The 23,950-nt window shown below is 37.9% G+C and overlaps 1 protein-coding gene across 14 annotated transcripts in view; it reads right to left on the bottom strand.

The window, feature by feature from the left end:
• Positions 1 to 2,249: 2,249 nt before the first annotated feature.
• Positions 2,250 to 23,950, bottom strand: part of kcnab2a (potassium voltage-gated channel subfamily A regulatory beta subunit 2a) — a 126,098-nt gene continuing 104,397 nt past the window's right edge. For 10 of the 14 annotated variants that reach the window (XM_055659314.1, XM_055659313.1, XM_055659319.1 and 7 more), the window contains 7 exons: positions 20,062 to 20,106; positions 8,958 to 9,043; positions 7,457 to 7,577; positions 6,988 to 7,082; positions 6,376 to 6,496; positions 4,868 to 4,956; positions 2,250 to 3,242 (listed from right to left, as the gene is read on the bottom strand). In XM_055659314.1, the coding sequence (XP_055515289.1) occupies positions 3,153 to 3,242; positions 4,868 to 4,956; positions 6,376 to 6,496; positions 6,988 to 7,082; positions 7,457 to 7,577; positions 8,958 to 9,043; positions 20,062 to 20,106 (647 nt within the window). In that variant the 3' untranslated portion in view covers positions 2,250 to 3,152. The remainder of the gene's footprint in view (positions 3,243 to 4,867; positions 4,957 to 6,375; positions 6,497 to 6,987; positions 7,083 to 7,456; positions 7,578 to 8,957; positions 9,044 to 20,061; positions 20,107 to 23,950) is intronic. The other 4 variants (XM_055659320.1, XM_055659322.1, XM_055659323.1 and 1 more) reach the window with 1 other exon arrangement.

Raw genomic sequence — 23,950 nt, 5'->3', positions numbered from 1 at the left:
TCACCACTATATTCCCTTTCAGTAACTCCTTTAGTCTTTTATGCTGGAGTTTCTTATCTTCTCCATACATCAATAAAGGGATTAAATACATTAAAGCTATTAAATAGAGACTTTGACATTGCTACATCCCTGTCCCCAATTAATTGTCATATTTGTATCCATGAATACAGGTCCATAAGACATAGGAGCAGAATTAGGCCATTCAACCCTTTGAATCTGCTCTGCCATTCGATCATGGTGAATTTATTTTTCCCTCTCAACCCCATTCTCCTGCCTTTTCCCCGTAACCTTTGGCAACCTTACTAATCAAGAATACTGCCGAAATAGAGGCCTCTACCTAAACAGTTGGGAATCAAATTCATGAATTAAAATGTCCAGTTAACTCCTGTCCCTTCAATTCTCTGATGGCTAAAGCTCAGACTTCATCCTGCATTATGCAGCTTACTGCAGATGTGATTGCTAGGAATCTGTTGTTTCCACAAACCTCTGCATGTTACAGTTACAAAACATCACCATAAAACTTTGGTTAATATTTTCAAACAATTAAGAGTTTTACCATTATATAAACTCATGGTACATAACTAACTTTCAGGGTACTGCATGTTTTTTTTTCTAAAAGACTAAGCATGAAAGAAAATTGACAAAATTTCAATACTTACTGCCTAAAGCTTCAATGAACCTTTAGTGTTTGAGGCATACTGCACCAGCTCCTTTCTTCTGAACCAAATTCACATGTTGCCATTAGCACTAAGGGGAAAATTGCACACTGCGCAAATCAACATAACCGACCCGAAACGTCGCCTATTTCCTTCGCTGCTACATAGATGCTGCCTCACCCGCTGAGTTTCTCCAGCATTTTTGTCTATCTAACCTTTATACTTGAGACCTCTACACTCACTCAAGTACTGACTGAATCCCAGCTGAGAGTAATTACTACCTTTATCAGGCAACCATTTACAGCTGACTATCTGATTAACTTAACAGCAATTAGCAGGCGGTCTGATTACTAATTAATACCGTACCAGAAATTGATGTTCTAAATTTCAGAATAAAACTCTTCACCCACCAATTCCCATGCCGACCTAAATCTTGACTTTGGCCCACTTTTAAAGTTGCACGCGAACAGCTTCAATAGCATGACCAAAGCTTTTCCTGTGGTGGAAGGGTCAGTAACAGGAGGCTCAGATTTAATGTTACTGGCCAAAGGTGGCATGAGGTCTCCAACTGGGACGGTTGGCAGGAGATCAAATTGTAATATTCCAGACAGAATTGGATAAAAACATGGAACGGGAAAACAGTAGCTGTCCATGATGTAAATTAAACAAATTTAATGAGGAGCTAGTGTAGGCAGGTGGAGCCAAATGACCTTGTATTGAATCAAAGGTACACAAAATTGCTGGAGAAACTCAGCGGGTGCAGCAGCATCTATGGAGCGAAGAAAATAGGCGTAGTTTCGGGCCAAAACCCTTCTTCAGACCCAGCTTGTATTGAATCAAGCTTTGAGTCTATATTATTACTACGGATTAAATGCTTCAGGGTTGAAGGGGAAGGGACAGGACAGGACAGGGTACGAGGAGGACATGCGAAGAGTAAAAAAAATAGAACTTTGTTAGAGATTGATTGTTTTAGAGATGGTTATCTAACTGCAAAAATATTGCAATGTTAAAGAATACGCAATTATTCTGGACCATGATTCGATGGATCTGCAATGCCAGGGTCAAAATGGTAGTTGCAATGTTGGATTGGGCAAAGTGTATTTTATCCATTATTCCCCAACTAGTCCTCTTATGGTCTCATCAAATCTCTGGGAGCAAAAGAGGAACAGGGCTAAGATATTCATTTCTGAAGTGCAATTACATCATTTGGTTGCTGACAATTCACTTTGAAGGACAGAACTACCGGTATGTGTTTTATTGTCGGAAAATAAGACAATTATTTTCAAACATGGAGGAACAGTCCCCAAACACCACAGGGTAATTTGATCGGGTAATGTTTGTGTTCGTTTATTAGGCAAGGGAGGAATGTTGGCTGAGATGTGAGGTGAAGTCACCCCTCCCCCCATCGCCAGGTTTTAAGAACATTGAAGACACCTGAGTAAAATGAACCTTGACGTTACGTGTCATCGCTCGACTACAGCATTGTGTTTGGCTCCGGGTGAAAGGGCCTGATTATTCAGCATGGAACAAAACTAGGTATGAGCAGGGGAAGATTCAATTCTCTGATATAAAAGTTCAATAGTTCTTTAAATGTTCAATTCCCAATCTATCCAATATCTTTATTGTATGATTTTGTCAAACCAGCCCATGGAGTGATAGCATTTACATAGTCAGCAGCATATACATTCACACGGATCCTGATTATAATAGATTCATGCATAGTTCAGTCAAGAGCCACTGCTTATTTTTTTATATCTACAGTCCTACACGTTTTTGACAGGTAGAACTAAATTCTGATTCTTGCAATAATGATCACATTGTTATCGTTGCATATATACAGCCGGTTGCCTGGCCACAATATTCCATTGTGCCATAAGATTATGTTACAGTATAAGTTTATTCTATTTCTTCAAATGAACATCTCCAGCAGTTAATAGGTGTAGGCATCAGAGATGCCTTCCGAGAAGTCTCTGAGCCTAGGGCCAATTGGATGTATATAACATACACAGAAGTGTGCAGCTTTGGAACCCCACAGCACTTATTTTGGGGGGTTGGGCAATCCTTGTTGAATTGGTATCCTATGAAGCAGTTAGATTACAGTCAAACCTGCTCTAGGCAGTTTCCAGCAGAGTGCCATAGATTATATTCTTGATCAACCAAATGCGATATCCAGCAGTAGCTCTTTAAAATAATGAGTGCAGAAAAGTTATGGCATCACGGCAAACCAATCAAATCTGTGACATTTTGGAATTCCAGGAAAAAATAAAATAAAAAAATTAGCAAAGGTAACAGGCAGTCCACGGAACCAGCTATGCCTTGCCAGCACTGGTTTGTGGCTCTTTTTTTTTTCCTTTTTGATCCTTTTCTGTTGCATCAGGAACTTGAAGTTTAATTCCTTCATCAGAAGCGTACTGATATTAGATTCAGTTATAGCTTGAGCAGGCAAAGAAGTTTGCTTTTGAAATGATAACAGTCCAGAATAATTGCAATTCCTTATTAGGATCGATAATCCTTTTTGCTGTATGGCTTGTTTCCCAGGATACTATCGATCTCATGAACAATTGATGAGGATAACTTTGGAAGAACCTGTTGGAGAGAAAGGATATCCATAATGTATTTTAGTTTATACCAGAGCCCTGTGGTCACAGTGAAACTGCTTTCTATGCAAACTTGGTGCAGATTAAGAATAATGATATTGGGGAAGATGTTCAGGTTAGTATAGCATTGTAGAATAGTAAACCAGGGGTAGGGTATTCCTCCTTCTCCCCAGAGGTGCTGCCTGTCCCGCTGAGTTACTCCAGCTTTTGGTGTCTATCTATGGGATATAAACATCAGGTTGACATGAAATATCTGGCAACTCTTTGACCTCTGTCAGAAGGTTGTTGGCTCAAGTTGCACTGCAGAAACTGGAGCACTGAAATCTCAGTTGATGTTCAACTGCGGGCCAAAGGCAGACTGTTCATGGTGCCAGCTTTAGCTGTTACATTGAAGCCCCCTTCCCCAGCTGGATAGTAAAGATCCTGTGCCACAATTTCAGAGAGCAGGAGAATCATCTGACCAATACTTAATAAAATAATAACAGTAAATACATTTTGGTCAATATTCAGGTTTCAGTCAACATTATTTAAACAAATGAACGGATCATTATTACATGTGTCTGTGGGAGCTTGTTGTATGCTAATATGCCACCATGTTTCTTTGCAATATTGGCTACACATTGAAATAGTTTAATTGCCTAATTAAGGAGATGCATGCACCTTATTAATGAGCCAGAGATAATAGCTCAAACTCCACCGTCTTTGTAATGGTGAATGAATAAAGATGGAAGAAAATGTCAGATTTATGTCAGTATTACTGATTCTACCAGCTTGTCATAAGCTTCCCTGGGCTACAGTCCTTTAAAAGCCCTGTCCCACTGTGCGAGTTCACCCAAGAGCTCTCCCAAGTTTAAAAAAGATCAAAATTCGTGATGAGCATATAGAATGAACGTAGCAGATACGTCGGAGCTCGGGACGTCTCTTAGCGCTAACAGCAGGTACTCGGAGAAACGTGGTAACTCGTGAAGATTTTTCAACATGTTGAAAAATGTCCACGAGTAAAATACTCAGGATGTAAAAATTTGATACTTTTTAACACGTCATCATACCGTAGTAGCTCGTGTGTTTACCGTAGTAGGACCTGGTGTCCCATATCACTATTGTATGTTCATGATGGAAATAAGAATACTCAGTAAATTCATTACCTTTGAATTGTAGTTTTATATAATCCTCCCATAATTTCTGAGTTCCATTTCACAATATCTATCAGACATACAGAATGTTGCACGGTAATATTTTGCCCAAACTCAGTTGTATCTTATGGCATATTTTGTGATATTTATTGAGATAGAAAGATACAACTGAGACTACTCCAAGATTGGAGTAGTCGACTTGGAACCATTAAACTAATTTGGCCTTCAAATAACTGAACGATATAATATTATTTAATGACAAATAATAGACAAACATGTGTGTACTGCAAGTATATCTCATTGCGATCAATCTACATCTTCAAATTTGTGGATATTTTCAATAACGATAGTTATGGGATTTTACTTACAGAAATTGACGACCTTAGTGATCAGCCAAAAGCAAATGGTTTAAAGTACATATAACGGCCACAGTGTGTAATGAGGTCAGCAATAGTCACTTCGTTCAAGTATCAATACTGACCTGTATTGCTCCAATGTTTTCCAAAAGTTGTTCAGTGTTAGAAGCTCCTACCAGGACAGAGCTAACACCTTCATTTCTTAAACACCAGGCTGCAAGAAGAACAAGAAGACTAAATTATGAATAATGTATGCAAGATTCGAGTTATGGTCAATGGTACAACATAATTCTCTGATTAGGAGGACTTAACTTTATTTGTTCCCACAAAGTTATTGCACACTAGAAAAAAAAGCTAAACCAAATATAAAGCCTTATTTCTTTTGCTGAGTAAAGAAATACACATCAGCAAAGTTTATCAGATCAAGTCCTGCAAATGTGCTTTGCTTAGCCAGCCAGCCAGCATTTTCCTGTGAGGGTAAAGAGAGAAAGATTAGGTTCCAGATCCACAAATACCCCTCTCAAGGCCCCAGATTGCTTTTTAATTCTCAGTTGTAAAAACCTGCATTTCCACTGAAAATGAGTAAGCTTCTGGATGTTCCAGCTCCCCTTGCGAACTCCACAAGCAGCATTAAGAGGCAGCACAGACACAGCTAGTATTTGTAGGGCAGATGATGCCACTGCTGCCTCAGTCCCACGCCACTGTAGAATCTGAGCCTTCTGTGGTAATCGGAGCCAAGAATGGGGATTAAAATGGAAGTTCCAGACTATTATTTCTCGCTGTTCCATCCGTTTGAATCTTTTTCCTAAACAGTTTGCATAAATGCAAAGTATTGATCCAACATTGATAGCTGCAAACAGAGAAACAGGAAATGCTGGCTGCAGATCTCTGGAGACTAAAATGCGAAGCCTTTCTCCGATCATTACTGTCTAGTACCAAAGAGAAACACTTTAAATGCATCACATCATCACTGGAGGTTTCTGAAGGAATTTAAAGACATTCCTTTCAATCATTTACCTCAATGATAAGACTGGTTTCCTTTGTTAAGGAAGTGTTTTGATTTAAAAAAAGCTTAGATGTAAGACTCCTTTGGTTTTGCAACGGTGAAGATAATTGCTCCAGAGCTCAAGTGATCACCTAGAAGCAGCAATGTTTGGTCTCTCGCTTCTCGTGACACTTGTTGATTGGTGTCGTTGTATTGATGAGAAGGAAGACTTGGAGAGGCAGGGAAATTAAACTTCGAGATTGAGCTCTTCCAACTCAGTGAGGTGAGCATCTCTTTTTCAGTTTGATTGTAACCAAACATCTTGCAAGTAAAGGACCATATAAGCTCTTCTATCATGACTGACATGAAACATTTCTAAAAATCATTTTGCCTGATAAGATTTGTTCCGATTCAGTGTTCCAGTGAGGAACCTCACCTGATAATAGAACAGATTGGGAACGAGAGTACGCTATGCCTAATGTTCTAACTGTTAATCTAAGTGGTGGAACTCCAGTGCCCACATTTCCTAATCCAAACGGATAAAAGCTGTAACAAAATGTGGTACATCACAGTACTTACAGTAAAAAGGTGTCAGACAGTTGGAATTCCAATGCATTTTTTGTTCAACAATGAAATTTAAATCCTTACCTATTGCTAACTGAGGAAGGGTGCAACTCAGTCGCTCTGCAATGCCCTGGAGTTCTTTTAGTTTCCCTTGCTGCCGCCTGCCTTCCTCGGTCAGAATCTTATCCTTTAACCATTGGTAACCCTGTGAATACATAATCATTTAGCTCAGGTTTGTGCTCCAAAGTGACCTGGCAGCTGGAGCTGGTGAGGCAATTAATTCCATATCAGAACTTTATAGTTGTACAACTGTTGGATAAATCAGTGAGGTATCTATATTGTACATGAGGAGAGTAATGGCCCCAAAATGAATTCTCCTCTGTATTACAATCAGTTCATTGAAGTCCAATATAGCAGAAAGCAAACTATGTGTAACTTAGATGATTCCACTTCCATAAATTCATTTATATTAATTTCCATTTTGATTTTAAATATCTTTAAATGTCATATGAAAAGCTCTTTTATTGGTTAAAAAAATGCAAGTTTTAAAATAGCATAGCAAAATAAATTAAATATAGACACTTGAATATCCGACCTGAATGTTCCAGCCAGGGTATAATGCTGAAATTGGCCTTACCCTCTGGATGACAAAAATACACTGGAACCAAGCAATATTTGTTCTTACACTTACTGTACCTTTAAAGAAGCTCGAGAGTAAGGAGGAACACCTGCATCATACTTTCCAGAAATAATGCCACATGCCAAAGGAGACCAAGTCATTGCACCAACACCTTCAAGAAGGAATGTGGCAAGAACAAAAGGGTTAGATACACTAAAACTCGCAGTTTTCCAGTAATACACCAAAGATAATGTCACTGCTAAGGATAGTAGCTATCCAATAATCTTAGGCAGATTCAAAACAAGGGCATCAGTGAGGCTTTCACTCTTGCCATTTCCACTCGACAAACTATTCAGAAATTATTAAAATTCAAACTAGCCATCAAAACACATTCTTTGGTGGCCCGAGTAGTCGAACGAGGTGCCTCAAATCATTTACTATAGCTGGACGTATGCCATATAAGAATGGATGCAAAACTGGGCAAGGGAAAGGCACAATTGGAAGCAAGAGTTTGTTGCGAAAATGTATCTTCCAAAAAATATTTACCGATCTTATGGAAGAGCTCTGGAAGCTGCACTTCGACTTTCTCTCTTTGGAAGAGGTGATATTCAGCTTGTTCACATATTGGGGGGATGAGGTTAAATTGACGAGCCACTGAGTAAGCCTCCTGCAGGACAGAGACAGTGAACATATGACAGAGTAATAAAAGAGACGACTCTGTAACTCATCTTGGAAGAGGGTCCTTCATCAAAAATACGTTCAAAGGTTGCATTTGCCATGTTATTTCTCAGCAGTTTATGTTCACTGCGTTCATCAGCATTCACTTAAAGTAAACCCAGACTACTGTGATAAAACACAAGGACATGTGAAAACTGTTTACATTTAAATATCACCTAGATTTTAAATTGTTTTTAAATGTCATCAAATCTCAAAAACATTTAAAATATTTTAAACTTTATGACCGGTTTCACAGCTTCTCACCACTGAGGGCACACAGTGGACTCTGGAGGATCAGAGACTTTCCCCACCTAGACAAGGCAAGTGCAGATAAGGGGCCATGAGTGATGATTCCACACAGGGGCACCGAGCCAGCAAGATCTGGTCCAATAAATATTGATATTTTCAGCAGGATTTGGAAAAGATTACAATATACTGATTGGTTATGAGATGGTTCATGGTGCAAATCTCAGCAGTCAGCAATGTGCTGTGGTTACCTATTTATTACACCAAGATGAAACGGATTGCATACTCAGTGCTCGGTTTCAGGGAATCAATAAACTAAATGTTTTAAACTATGCTGATGGAATATCAAATTTGCACCATGGTCTGGATTCACACTGAAGTACAAATGTGAGTTTATGCTTCAGTACCAAAAGAAGTTGAATGTATGGTTAGGGCCAGAGAGCTGGAGATGAAATTTGGAATGAATTCTCCAGATTCCTAATCAACCTTCTCATTCCCTTCTAATGAAGTTTCAGAGGAAGAAGTTGGCTGGAGGAGAGGTAATGAACACAGTAATAGAGTTGTAGGTCATAGGGGCTCTCAGGCCCGATTCACGATTCAATAAGATCATGACTGTTCCTCGACTTAAACTCCACTTTCCTGCTCAATTCCTAATTCCCTCAGTATTCAAAACCTATCAATCATTGCTTTGAAAGCACTCAATGACCAAACCTTCTGGAGAAGAGAATTTCAAAGATTTACAACCTTCCGAGCAAAGACATTTATCCTCATCTCACTCTTGATTGACTGTGTGCCTATTCTGAGATTCAGACCTAAAGACCATGACCTTCCAGCTGCAGGGAATAGCTTCTTAACATCTATTCAAGTAAAGCATTGTGTCGAAATATAAAACGGTATAGATGAGTTCAGAATAAAGAAGCACCCTGAAGAGACAATTTCAGAACTGAATTCCAGGTGAAGGGCTGGATCCTACAATACAGGAAACTATTAAAGCCGAAGTAGGGTCAGAAGCAAAGGTCATTAATGAATAGGCGGTATAATTGCTTCTGAAAAACGTCTGAAGTGTTCTGAAGCTTAAACTTACCATGATTTCCATCGCACTCCAACGCGATGTCCCCCAGTACATGGCCATTCCTTGGTTAATCACATGCGTCATTGCTCTCACTGTTTCTGTTAGGAGAGAAAACGCGATTTCTTTATTTTTGAACAAAATGGCATAACCATGGCTGTGCCATACTAAGGGTGTGTATTGCTACTGGCTTCACAACAGGGATTTGGCCGCAAGACATCTTGCAAGCAGTGTACATCTGTCCTGCAACAGTGGAATGGTGAGGCAGTCTGATCTTTTATTTTCCCTCAGAATTCCTTTGTATTGCTGGATTAATAAAGTAAATGGGAGATGGGTGTGTGTGATGAAAGTGACCCCTTGGATAAATATATGGGTGGAAGAAATGGGGGGGGGGGGGGGGGGGGGGAAATAAAATAAAAGAAAGAATGAGCCAATTATTCTGACTTTCCTGCATCAGGCAAAAGAAACATGGTGAAAGCATGTACAATATTGAATAGAGGTGATAAGCATTGCCATTAAGTATTGGTAAAACTAAAAACAATGGTTTATCTGAGGATTGGCATGAACCAGGAGACAACATCCCTTTTTTGAAGGCCTACCTACAATAGATTGAATATCCAAATACCCAGTAAACCTCAAATCACATCAATCTCTTTGACCAGTGCAGATTTTAGATCTTGAAGAAGCAATCTTTTCTGAAATAGGCCGTGGTTCAGACACCGACCGGTCTTTCACTTCTGGAACTTGGATTAGTGTTCTGTCCAGCTTTTTGTTTTGGGCGTAGATTCACAGCACAAAACTTTAAAAATTGCTGAGCTCAATTAAGTTATTGAATGGTCAGTGTAACACATTTGAAAGTGCCTTGTTGGTTCAGTATGAAATGCCCTTTTGAGCTTAAGCCTGAGGCAATGTTCATGGCCGAGTAACTCTTAACAATATCTGACCTAAAAACATTGTTTATTAACCGTGGTGACTTAAAGAGAAAATGCTCGACTGGTATCATTTACTTAAATGAGTAGAAGTAATCTAAACTTTGCAAGAGCAAAAAAAAAAATTTAACACGCCCGTTTTAACTACATTTTGGAGTCATCAAAAGTCAGCTCAGCAGGCTTATTTTTTCGTTGGTAAATGGGGCATGGACGTCTCTTGTACCCCTTGAACTAAGTCTCAAAAAGAGAAAGAAAATGGCCATTAAAAAAACTTCTCCTTTATGTGTAATGACCGTAAAAACGGCAAATACTGGGTTATGTTCTCCCCACTTTGCATTGCCAACTGAAAGGGCAGGATTTCAGAATAAAATGTTGATGGAAATTCACTGCGGGCTGCATCTTTTAGATGACACTTTAAACTGAAGCTGATCTGCCATGTCAGAGGGAAGTGAAAAAGACATTGCACTATTTGGACAGAAATGTATTCGGCCAGTGCCTTGGACAAAATTTATCCCTTTGCCAGCTCCACCAGAAAACAGACCATTTGGGCATTAAAATCTTGCCGTGTACATTTTGGCCATCATGTTTGCTTCATAACCAACATCAAAGCTTTAAAAATGATTAGACCAACTTTTGGACAAACAAAACTAATGTATTTGTTTTGTCTGTCAATGTGTTGCTAACAGACAATAGGAATGCTACAACAAAGGATGATTGACTGCAGGTCTAAACAGGAAAAAACAAAACTTGTCCTATAAATGTTGGAATAATCTAATTATTTAGCTGAAATATACTTCCTGGAGTACTGCCTTCTTGATAGTATTCCTTACTTGAATTTGCTTATCATTTTTCTTGGGAGGGAAGAAAACCAGGGAAAATCAGTGCATCACTGTTATGTTTATGCTCTGGAAATGAGAAAGCCAAAAACTGAAGAACAGGGACAATAAACGCAGAACAATTGATTTGAAATGAAGGGGAGTAAGGCTGCATATAGTTCCTAGTATTACTGTTCTACAATGCAATCCCAGTGCACAAACGCAAATTGCAATATCTAACTTTAAATCTGATTAAAACATCTTGAAGGAACTGGAATTTGTAACTTAATTATATTCAACCATCTATCTGCATATTTTATTTTATTGACTATTTATAGCAGTTGAAACACCATAAATGCCAGATTACTGGCTCAAACCTATATAATATTATGTAACAACTTTATTTCTGACATGAAGTGTTAACATAAACTCTCCATTTGCTGCAAGTTGGATTTTCATACATGGTAACATCTTTAGCTTCAGATTCAGATTCAGATTCAATCTTTATTTTCCTCCCATGCTGGACTCGATGTGCCTTAGGAACAGCAATAATCTCCCCCTTTCCCTCTGTCTCTGTCAATGACTCAAGTTTTGATGCTACAAAGTTTCACCAGCACTACCTTTCTGTCTTGTTAAAGTTGTACCCAAGCAGTGAAGACCAACAGGATCATGATAATTCAAAGCAAAGTGCAATCCAGTCATCCCTACACTCCATACATTCACACTATCTACCAGGGGTCAATAAACAGCAATCAGTGAAGGGCTCTTTGGCTGAGTGCTTGCCTTATTAGTCCAGTACTGCTAAAATCAAAACAGTGTCCCAAATGCCCATTTAGCTTAGGCAACCAACACAATACAGATGGGGGTCCAACTTAGTTCCTTTTTGGTCTAAATTATATAATTTTATTTTAGTGCTTCCTTTACCAAGGCTGCATTCCATATTAATTTAAAAAAATCCCTATGCAAAATGATTAAGAATTGCAATTAACAGCCTTAAAAAAAAAACAAACCTGTTACTTGACTAGTACTTCTTTCACATTTTCCACTCAAGAAGCCACTTTGTTCAATTGTGCAGAGGTGGATTGGATAATGCAGTTGACCACATACTGGCCTTTCGCCTATAGGACTTGCACCACATCACTACATTGAATGTTTCTTTAGCTGCTAGCTTTAAGAGCAAGTGAAGTGAACTTGGAAATGTTCAATTCCATTAGGCGCATTGTCGTATGTATTAAAATTATCAAGGCAGATTTTCTGCCCAGACACCAGTGAAAATACCACAAAAGACTTGGGTATTTAAGAAAAAATTAGTTGTTCTTAATTAATGTTTAAGTTAGTTTTAGTGATTTTAGTTGGTTCTTATGAAAGTGTTTTTAGATGTTAAATTTAAGAAACTTTGAATTTTGTTCAAAAAGCTACGCTGTTTCTACTGAATATTACTGAAGGCACGTGAATGTCAATGATGTTCACAGGCACTCAAAGTCCCATATCATATTGATAGCTTTGGTAGACTCAATGTTTAAGGAGTAGAGGCAGAGGGCAGGCCATTAACCTCGATTCCCATCTAAGTACAAATGATTACTTTTGTTGAGAAGTTTCCTATATGATGGGCCAGTATGAATGCTAGGATCTTGACTCCAAGTGAAGCTGTTCAGCAATTATGGAACAATATGTCCCGCTAATTTGCATCTAGTTAACAATCTCAGCACAAAATAACTCATAATAGAAATCCATATTTAATACTTAAAGCTATGGTAGCTTATTGCCTTGGGTTTGATCAATCTGTGCCCAATTTGATCAGTTCTTTTGTTTCTGAATTTTCATATTCATGTCTTTAGAATCTTTTTTCAACTCTTCTGTTAAAATCAGCAAAATTTACAAGAAGCAAAGGACTATTTCTTTTTAAGAATGTGATATAACAAGATCGATCACTTCTTCTAAATAAACAATATGGTTTGCACAGGGCAAGTACAACCAAGTGACAGTTATTTCCAAAGCTGTTCTCATGTCAGCTGACAAAATAAGCTTTGGTCGACTGCACTTGGCAAACTCTTATGAGGTGCTCGTACTATCTGACAGGGCCAACGTGTCCAGCGCCCTTAATGGAGACGGGTCATAATGAACGGACCTCTGAACTTTGGTGCAAAGTCGCCTTTGATTTTTGTGGATCAGAAAAAGGAATATCCATTTTTTCCCAAAAATTGAGCACAAAGCTGTTACCACTATCACTGCTCCAAGCAATTTGCTATAGTAGGAGCACCATTCAGATGAGAAAGCAATGTTGCACTCAAAATGGCCACATAAAACTTCCTTATTTTGGAAGAGTAAGGATAATACTTGATATTCCAATCAAAATGTATCTCTCAGCACACACCACCAGAGGAAATTGACTGTTATTTTGTTTAACTGCAGATGGCAGGATCTTAGTGCAAAGTGGCTGCTAAGGTTGCCCATATGCCATTAGTCAATGAATTTTTTAAATGAGTCTGGAAACAGTTTGCAACATAGAGGGGTTTAAAAGTGCATTACAAATTTGATTACCTCATCATTCTCTCCAGCCCAGTAAAATATTTATGTTCACTCCCATTTTCACAAATAAGCTACGCGCTGTATATCCATTTGTCTGAGATAACTGTCAAAGGTTCTGATTTAACACGATCTTTCTTTTTTTATTTGCTGCATGTGGGGAAAACATTCTCGCAGCCTCTTATTTTTGGATTTCTTTACCTAATAGCGAGTGGTTCATGTTGTCTGGATGAAAGCCAATAACAAGAGAATAAAGTTCAAGCTACTCTTATGCTGCACAAAGGCTGCCATGTTAATGTGTGAAAATAAACTGTGAAAGAGCACCTCTTATGTGAACAAAGCTGGGTGAGAAATCAATGGGAAAATTATTAATGATGAAAATGTATTGAGCAAAACTAAATTACAGACATAAATAATAACATATGCACTGACAAATTAAGTGAGACGAAACACGTCTCATACATTTTGAGAAAATCTGAATGTTAGGTCTATTATGGATAGGCGTGTATTTATTCCTGTGGGTGAATTGGTGTTGCTTTGGTGTGAATGGTAAGACCAGTTGTACACACTTTCTGTTGGATGGGTTATGACTGGGCAACAAAAAGGTTTAGTCGAACACGCTAAGCATTCAGATCAAAGTACCACTTCAAATACTGTACCTAATATTCTTTCTTTCATAAGACTTCTTGCAAGAGTTCAGATTCAAAATTCTGGATGACACCTGGTATTTTTGCCAGAGTGTCTGTTTTCATGCATGAGCACTGTGTATCAGCAAACTGATCATCTGCAAAAACTAATGCTATTGATCTTGGCCTGGTCAGCAGCAAGGGCTGCTGGTGACCATGGACAGGATCTGGGGCTGGCCGATTCTTCATTTTAGCTGTAATGGGCTCCGAGACCACATTTTCAGTACCTGAATGAGCACTTCACAAATGTCTTTGAATTGGTGCAATTTTTTTAAATATTAGGGCAGAAACGTTTCAGCATTCTCAATTTACCTAGCTTTATTTCTAACTATATTCCAATTGTAGTTCAATGGTAATTTTTCTCCAGAAAGTATCCATTCAAATTATAACCTAACATCTATTTCACCAAAGAAAAAATGTAAGTATCGTGGAATGAATTGAATCCATTCCTTTCTTAACATATTTAAGGCTGAATTATTTTGCAACTGTCACAATGCGTTTTCCTTCAGAGGAAACGTCAGGAAAATTGATTGTTACTATCCATTTCAAAAGTATAAAATGAACAAGATTTACCAAAAAAAAAGTATACTTACTGAGTTGTCTCATAACCTTTAGTTTAAAATAATTTGTTTGTCGATTCACTGGTATCACTCAGTTCTGCACTGCTAGTATTCTATGCTGTATGGCTAGCTGACACAAACTGGGGCCAGGTAATGTCTGCAGATATCTTCCTCATGCAACATCATGATATTCCATTGCAGTGAATATTCCATTGCAGATATTCCATCACAAACAGAAGCAGAAATCTTAACGCAGAGGTTTGTGAGCTGATTGTTTAGCCTGCTAAAACCAGCAGTTTAATCTGGTTATGAATACATTAGCGCATACAAATATTTTATGACTATTCCTGGAATTCAGGTTTATTATATTCAATTTATTTATATCCTTGTAATATTTTGCTGACAAGATTGCTAATATAGTCCTCAAAAAGGTTCTATTGTCTCATGTAGGCCAACAACAAAGGACAAAGCTGCTCTAACCAAGGAGGACCTTTAGAATTTGGTGAACTGGTACGGTGGGATGATTCATATTTTAAAAAAATCAATAAAATGGTACAAAAGTAAATGTTTAGGCCTGAATCGGGCAGACAGTCAGTAGGGCTGAGAGTAGATTGCAGCATTAAACATTGATATTTAAAAATAAATTATTTTATTAATGAATTACAAAATACAGGTGGTTCATTTTCTCCCTCTTTGCCTCCCACCCTCCACCCCGTCTGGCTCTGTTACATGAATACATTGCTTGCAAGGCATATCTTATTTTTTACTGCCAGACTTGTGGAATAAAATGTTTTTAGAAACAACCCCAAAAAGCATTCAATAATCCCGCCACGGCTTCTCAGCCCAATCTGTTATCATGCAGGCTTTTTCATAAAATTATGCACAGGCACATGTAGGCCAAAGATAAAAGAAAAGGACAATGATTGAAATGCATAACATGCACAAAGCACAAATAATTCAGCAATAATTCTGCCAGAATTGCCACTTTACTGATGATGCATTAAATGATTTAGCAGACTCTTAATTAATCAAATGGAAAGGAAAACATAGACAGGATTTTAAAACAAAACATGAAGGCTTGGACTAAGTAGTTAGTGATGGACTGGTACAATAGTTAGAGGAGGTGTGTATTACATGACTACAGATTTGCTGCTACCAGGATTGCAATGGCTTGATCTCTCAATTAATCTCAGTACTACATCATCCCTGAACAGATTTAATAACGAATGATCTTACATAGACTAAAGGGAACTGGATATTATTTTGAAAAGGAAATGCTCGCATGATAAGTAAGAGGGTGAGGGGGCAGATTTGACGACAATAGGCTGAATAGAGAGCTTCTGGATTTGGCCTTGTTTACTGTGCCCATGTTAATGATGGGAACTGCAATCATTTTTAAATTAACAAAATCTATTTTCTGACTCCTACTGTGGAAACAGTCCTTTCTCAATTTACTCCATTAAAAGGTATTATTTAATTTTGAAAGCATCAATTCTGAACATACACTGGCAAAGTGGAAACATTATAAAATCTTTAATATCTCCTTGTGATCATAATTTAATCTGGAAAACAAGTGATAACCTCTCCTCATTGTTTTAATGCCCTTCCAGTCACAACATGCCCCAAATCTAACTCCATTCTATACCCACAATACTTGCATTACCTTGGTATTAATTAAATCAAAATGTACTTCATTTATTTCTGGGACCTCCTGAAGTTTGAAACAGTACTAGGTTTTTCTAACAAATCTTTTATTCAACTCAAGATTACAACTTTACTTTAGTACATCATAGAAAATAAAATATTATTTGTTATCATTGCTTATTTATTTTTTCAAAATGGATCACCCTCTTAAATGCTCATTAAATCACATCTACTGCTTTTTGAAAATTCTGTAGACTTCACTGATTAAAAGTCTCCTACTATGTTGCGAGCAGCAAACTTTGAGACTTTGGTCCACCATGCAAGTCCAAATCAGCCATGTATACCAAAAACTAAAGTGTTTCTAGCAGTAACTCCAGAATTTGTACTCTAACTTTTTGCTTCCTATCAACCAACTTGGTATTTATACGGCCATTTTTTTCCTGAAACCAAATGTCTGGATTTTTCAAACACACTTCTGGTGACACTTTATCAACCAACTCTGGCATCACAAGTCACTGCCTCAAGATGGGCCTTTAACAAATCTGCTACTGAACTTGAATTCCCCGTTTAGATTTTTAATTTCCCCCTTTCCCCTATGTTCTTCATGATTATCATGGACTGGCCTAACAAAGGCCTCATTTTAAACCTTGGTTTAGTTCGATGTATTTACTAAAGTAGCTCAAATCTTTGGTGCAGCTTTTTTTATATCTGTTGGGAGCTATGTACCTGATCAATCTTATATGAAGATTTTCCACTGCTAACCTGTTTGCTGACATTGTCAGTTAATTGACACTAGATATCCTCTTGCACAATAGAACTTTGTCTTATTCGATTACAGTATCATTAGCTTTGGTTCTTTATTCTATTGTGTTCTTATGTAACTTAACTATAACTGCTGTGTCCTAATTGTTCTCCTTTAAACAAAGGTTACAACATTTTTAAGTGAATGATTAATGGTAAGGAATAAATAGATGGACTGTATTAATATTATTTTCATCCACGTTGGTGTACTTGAGGGTCCTGATATTTCCGAATATTTAATTTATCCCAGGCAATATTAGAATAAAGCTAATTTTGAACGTATTATTTTTGTTCTAATCTTGCCAGGGATAAAATCACACAATACTATCCACATTCTGTCTTAATGCAACTTTCAAAATATACTTAGCATGGTGGTTACATCATTTACTACAACACTAACCATAACTCTGAATTTAAATGGTAGATAATATTTCAATGGTTGACTATTTTCCTCAACATTAATTTTCTGTTGCACTTTAGTTTCAATGTTCTGAAATGTCAGATCCCCAAAGTACACTAATGCGGGCAAATATAATATTAAAGTCCATCTATTTATTACTAGTCATTCACTGCAGAATTCTATAACTGTCACTGCTACATGATCAGGGTTGTGAACAGAATCAAGCAGTTGCAAGTTAGCTGAACAACTCCTTACAATAAATCTTGCAGCAAATTTGCATGGACTGTTTGCATGAAGAGTGAATATTGTGAAGTTAGTTGTTCAGCAGTGGCGATTTCAGTTAGCAAAATTTATCCCAGGTCCACTGTGCTGAAAACAGTACCAGTCTATCACCAAAATAACCTATAGCAGTGATTGCAATAATTACTAATTTACAGTGAAACCTGCACTACATGGTCACTTTCACCAATGCAAACAACTGGCCACAGATGGTTGATAAGGCATTAAAATGTCATGTCTTGAATTAAATGCTAATGGCAACTTTAGACTGTAATTGTAACATTTAATTTGGCAAGCCTCAATTTGCCATTCTTCTTCTTGGCAACAATGAATAGAGAGTAATTTTGGTTATTCAACAGTGGAAAGCATCACAACTGTACATTTGCTTTTGAGGGTTACTGGACAGCAGGCAGGATAGAACCGTGGCAGAGCTCCCCTTTCAAGCACTGTCAGTCATAGGTGCTGCCTATGATGAGTGTACCTAAAGCAGATTCAGAATTGAACATACCAGCTTCCTGGTCTGAGCGGCTCACACACTCATGCAGAAATTCTATTCACCTGCAGCACTACAGTGCGTAATTCCCTTAAATAAACATAGCCCAGTGTTTCAAGCAAAACCTTTAACAAGTTTAAACCATCTAATTGCCAAAAATATGTTTGCAGTTTTAAGAAATTTTACTTAGGGTGAAGCTAATATATAACAGTTTTGAATAGCATTCAAATAACTTCATAACATATGTTAGGAAATGATTTCTATTTACTGTGATCTATCCAGAAAATAGAATTAAATCGTACTTATTTTAAACACTTAAATTTCAATCTGTTGTTCTAATTTAATTAATTTTGCCCAGCCTTCTTTACTTGTACAAAGATTTGATCATGACTATAAAACATATACATTTCATATTTTATTGCTACTGGAGTTGGAAAGATTGTTTAGTGACACTAAATGTCTTTAGGATATAGTTAACATTTCAGGTGGGAAACAGCGAAATAGTTATCTGGTTCAAATAGATGATAATTAGTGCCGGAGGACCATTTTTGTATTTACCTTAATGAGTCTCAATTCACACATCTGACACTTGCTCTTAAGGGGATTCTACTGCTTATTAGTTTTTATCGTACACTGTTGATTATTATATATTTTCTGTTGTTGCTTTACACTAAGCTGCAGCAAGTAAACATTTATTTGTTGCGTCGTCAGTATTCATGATAAAAACTCTCCACTCTTGCTTACATCACATCACTTACACCTGCAGGTGACTGCAGGCTGATGAAGGGGTCAATCTGATTACAGGTTTCATATTTGCTAGCTGCTTTGGGTAAACTTGCAGTCCCTATTACTCAAGGTGGACTCTCTTTAATGTAAACCATTGGCAAAAACGTCACAAAAATCACTGAGATTTCCTGAAGAACTTGGCATGGTGAATTGGGTGTCTGGCTGGGAATTGTGCTCACTGCACGCATTAATATATAATTGACTTTTGAATCAGTGTGCTAGCACTATCTAACAGTGACATATTGGTAATGCACAACTCATTTGAGGCAAGTAGTTTACAGGGTAGCGTTAGCATGAGCAAGAACATGAGGTCATAAATTACTTAGATAAACTAAACCTCCTGCTGCTTAATCAAAGTGACCAGAAGAACAGGTTTCAGTTGAGTAGTTTCATACTTACCCAAGTTTAGAAACAACTGCAACAGCTTCCTTCATCCCCTTGCTACTCAGCAGACGTGTGCCATTTAGCAATGGGAAATGGCAAGGCTGCCTACTGCCTTTCACGGGGATTCAGTTTTTACAATGTATTGTTATAGACTAAAAGTTGTCACAGCCTACATGTTACACATTGCTCATAATTATAAAAAAACTTATGGTGCATGTTAATGAGGGGGAAAAAAATCACAATGTTAAGAAAAAGTAAAATGAATTTTAACATCTGGCAAACATTTAATTAAAAAATATCAGCCAAAGCAAACACTTGTAGAAGGAGCCGTGGAGATTTTCAATTTAATTTCCACAAAATCAGAAACAAGACTTGTGCAAAACAAATGAAGCGCATAAATTTCTCAGAGTACGGTAATTCTATCTACATAACATTACTATACACAGCACTACTGTTCACAGAATGAGAGGAATTCAAAATGAAATGCTGGCAAACCTGAAAGCACGTAAACAGAAAGTCAATTAAAGTGCTAAACCCTAATGGATTGGCATTTGTACAACATGCATGGTTTAGGAATATGAAGGAGGCGTTCAAAACGTAAGAAACATGTTCAAAAATAAGAAGCAAAAAGGGTAGGACAGAATCATTTTATTTACTTGCAAGATGTTGTTAAGAATTCAGGTAAGTTGCATTTTATGGGGAGGTTACTTCTCTGGGTGAAAGGGAGGAAGTGGGAGCAGAGTGAACGAACAATCTGCCCCATAAAATGCCTTGGAACAGCTAAGTATTAATACTCATTTCTTGGGTACTGTGTACCTTCAATGATGAATGTTCTTGACTTTGAAGAACTAAATGGATCCCCTGGTAATAAAAAAAAGATTTAAAAAAAACCAGAGTTTATAGCTGAAGGCACATTACATTGTAGAATTTAGGGCATGGGAGAGGCAAGATTAAATTCTACATATACATACATACACATATGACTTCCAAGCTCAGAAAACAGTAGTCCCGTGCAATGATCACCTTCATTGGAAACACGTTATAAAACACATTCAACATGTAAAAGTTCAAATATAGTAGGAGTAAAAATAAAAACAGAGCACTCTATCAATGAAGGTACAAAATACTGTTTAAAAGACAGTATCCCTTTTGTTTACCTACACAGATTAAATTGTAAATGTAGTACCAATCAACATACTTGACAAAGTTAACTGGAAGGGCAAATGTACCATGAAATAGATGATTAATATGACAGGAGTGGCAGTGAGGAAAACATCATTTACAATCTTTGGTTGTCAAAGTCTCAGAACCAATTAAATATCAGCAAAATAACCCAACATCTTAATCTATGCCCTTCTTCCTTGAGTCTTTGTGCTTTCCTCTTCACCATTGCAAAAGGCAGTCATCAATCAGAAACCTGCACTAGAAACCTCTGTCTAAGGATCGCAACTCTCCATTTCTTTCCCTTTAAAAAAATCTCCTTAAATCTACATCTTTAGACACATCTTTGAACCCTCTGCTTGGTGTTCATTTCCCCCAACGTCTGTGAAAAGCACGACATTTCCAAACTTTGTAAAGGAGGGTCATGGTGCAAAAAATAAATACAGGAGTGGAGACAGGAATTAAGTTTGTTGTTTCATCCAGTGCAGTACAGAGGAAATGGCATCCAAGGAGCTACTTTGGTTAGCTCTCTGATGATTCAATAGGTTTACTGAGTGAGCGGGTTATCAATTATCTCCTTCACTTCAAGGTGCCTACTCCTGATTTCATTCCCGTGGAATGAGAGTGGATACATTTAGTTGTCGCTTCTATCATTTAATTTGCTGATGATGTTATGATTTCTTAATGGTAATTCAACATTAAGTAGCTCGGTATAGATTAGGATTTGAGTATTTATAACTCAATACTCGAAAGACGGTGAATTGGGTTGGTATAGGTGTAAATTGTCCCTAGTGTGTGTAGGATAATGTTAATGTGCGGGGATTGCTGGTCAGTGCGGACTCGGTGGGCCGAAGGGCCTGTTTCCGTGCTGTATCTCTAAACTAAAACGAAAAACGAATGATTTGTATTCAAGGGAGTCGTGCATCTCAAAGACAGTTGAGAAAAACTACAATGGTAAATACCACCAAAAAGGATTTTACAATTGTGGGAACTGGAATTGTGAAAATCATCTAACCAGGTCATAGAATAATACAATTATATTGCAGTGAAACGGGACCCTTGGCCTAACTTATCCAAGCCAAACAAGTTGTGTATCCAAGCTAGCCCCACTAGCCAATGCCTGGGCCAGATCCCTCCGAACCTTTTGTCTTCATGTACCTGTCCAAGTGTCTTTTAAATGTTGTAATTGACCCACCTCCGTCACTTCTTCTGGCAGCTCATTCCATGTATGCTGAACCCCCTATATGAAAAAGTTGCCCATCAGGTCCCTTTATTTCTTTCCCTTCCTCTCGCATCGTAAATCTATGTACTCTAGTTTTTGACTCTCCTAACTTGGAAAGAGACTCTGTATTTTACTTTATCTATGCCATGTGTTTTTTTTTTTACCTCTGCAAGATCATCCCTCAGCCTCCTTCACTCCAGGGGAAAAAAGACCCAGCCTATCAGCCAGGCAAAACCATGTCTCTGTTTTTCAAAAATTTATCTTTTTAAACTGACTACATGCATATCTCAGACATAACATTCTGGGTTGTGATCAGTTCTAGGTATTTGACAAGGAGCTTTTCAGTACAAAAATGTTTTAGCTGGTCGATATCACACTCACTTTTCAGGAAACAAGGGTTCTTTGTGAACAAACATAGTACCTCTGTATCGGAGGTACAAGATTTAAACCTTGCTCTCAACAATCCATGATTGCAGCTTCTGCTCCAAAACCCTGATTCACACCGTGTAAAATACTTGTGTTGATGCTCCTTGCTAATGATCAGGTGATCCCCTCTCTAGTAAAGGGAAAACCCCAATCTTATCACCAACAACCAGCATTCAGAGAATTACGATCACTTGAAATATGTTCAGACTATTACTTGGTCTGTGAATACTTGTATTACTTCCATATTATGTCCTTAAATTACATTCACCCAAATCTATGAAAACACAAAACAAATGAACAGACATGAAACACGCACCCAGCCAATTCTCACTGTACAATGTACAAGACATCTCACAAATGAACTGCTAGCATTCTTGTGCAAAATCATGTGCACTGTGGCATACAATCAAGATTCCACACCAAACTGCATATTTTCACCCATTAATTTGTCTGCCCATCATCAAATGTACAGTTGTAATTCTATTCCAAGTTTTGCATGTTAGGGAAGTCAAGATTTTAGCCTGAACGTCTGATTTTTAGACAGGCATGTGTTGAAAGTTAGTCTAATCCCTCCAACCAGACACACACACACAATTCATGTAGGCCTACAAAAGGGACATTGTTTTATAAACCTCTTGTTGTAGACTTATGGTGATGCCACATTAGTAGTACGCTCAGCAGTCAGCATAACCTTCATTAGATTGATTTGATTAAGAGCATTTCTGTACTGAACTTTGAAGGACTTTCACCACAATATTTCTCCAAATGACGGACAATTTAAAAGTATGTTAGCAGTTTGCTAACATGCTGATATACAGTATTACAAAAGTCATCCAATAGAACATAATTCCTTTACATATGCAGTATTTGATTATATGAAGTAATAAAAGAACAAACACATTTCAGCAGAAATGGAGTTACTTTGAATAGAACGGCTGGAAATCGGGAATAATGACAGGGAGATGGATCCTCCCAAGTGGGTAACAGTTAACGAGGGGTGGAACTTATCCTGTACCACTGGTGTGATTCTCTTTACACAAGGTTCAGAGTGGCATCCTGCCCTCTTTATATACAGTATGAGATGGGGCAAAGGACAATGTGGAAGACGGGGATGGAATGAAAACATAGAATGGAGATAAGGAGGGATTTATTTTGCCAGAGGGTGGTGAATCTGTAGAATTCATTGCCACAGATGGCTGTGGAGGCCAGTACATTGGGTCTTTTTAAAGTGGAGATTATAGGTTCTCGATTAGTATGGGCGTCAAAGGTTAAGGGTAGCAGGCAGGTGAATGGGGTTGAGAGGGATAAAATAGATCAGCCATGATTCGAGAACCAGAGGGCATAGGTTTAAGGTGAGGAGGAAAGGTTTAATAGGAACCGGAGGGGTAACTTTTTGACACAAAGAGTGGTAGGGGTATGAAAGGAGCTGCTGGGGAAGATAGTTGAGACGGGTACTATCGCAATATTTAAGAAACATTTAGACAGGTATATGGATAGGGCAGATTTAGAGGGATATGGGCCAAATGCAGGCAGGTGGGACTAGTGTGAATGAGACATGATGGCCGATGTGGGCAAGTTGGGCCGAAGGGCCTGTTTCCACGCTGTAAGACACTATGACTCTATAATTCAACCTATGATTGAATTGCGTAGTAGACCCGATTGGCTGAATTACCCAATTCTGCTCCTATGCCTTACGGTCTCATAGGAAAAATAGAAGTCATGGATCAAAGATTCAATTAAACTGGCATTTATGTGGAACTGCAGAGCTGGTATAAATATTCAAAGCCAATTTATCCCAGCCACCCCAATTTTCTTCTTTTATTTTCCTTAAATTGCAACAATGTTGACTCCATCCTGGGGTACAATCCCACCATTGTTAACTCTCTGCATCCATGT

The sequence above is a fragment of the Leucoraja erinacea genome, chromosome 30, assembly GCF_028641065.1.
Source record: "Leucoraja erinacea ecotype New England chromosome 30, Leri_hhj_1, whole genome shotgun sequence".
In the NCBI taxonomy this organism is placed as follows: Eukaryota; Metazoa; Chordata; class Chondrichthyes; order Rajiformes; family Rajidae; genus Leucoraja; species Leucoraja erinaceus.
The sequence above is the reverse complement of the archived record's forward strand: the minus strand, read 5'-3'. Positions and strand labels throughout refer to the sequence as shown.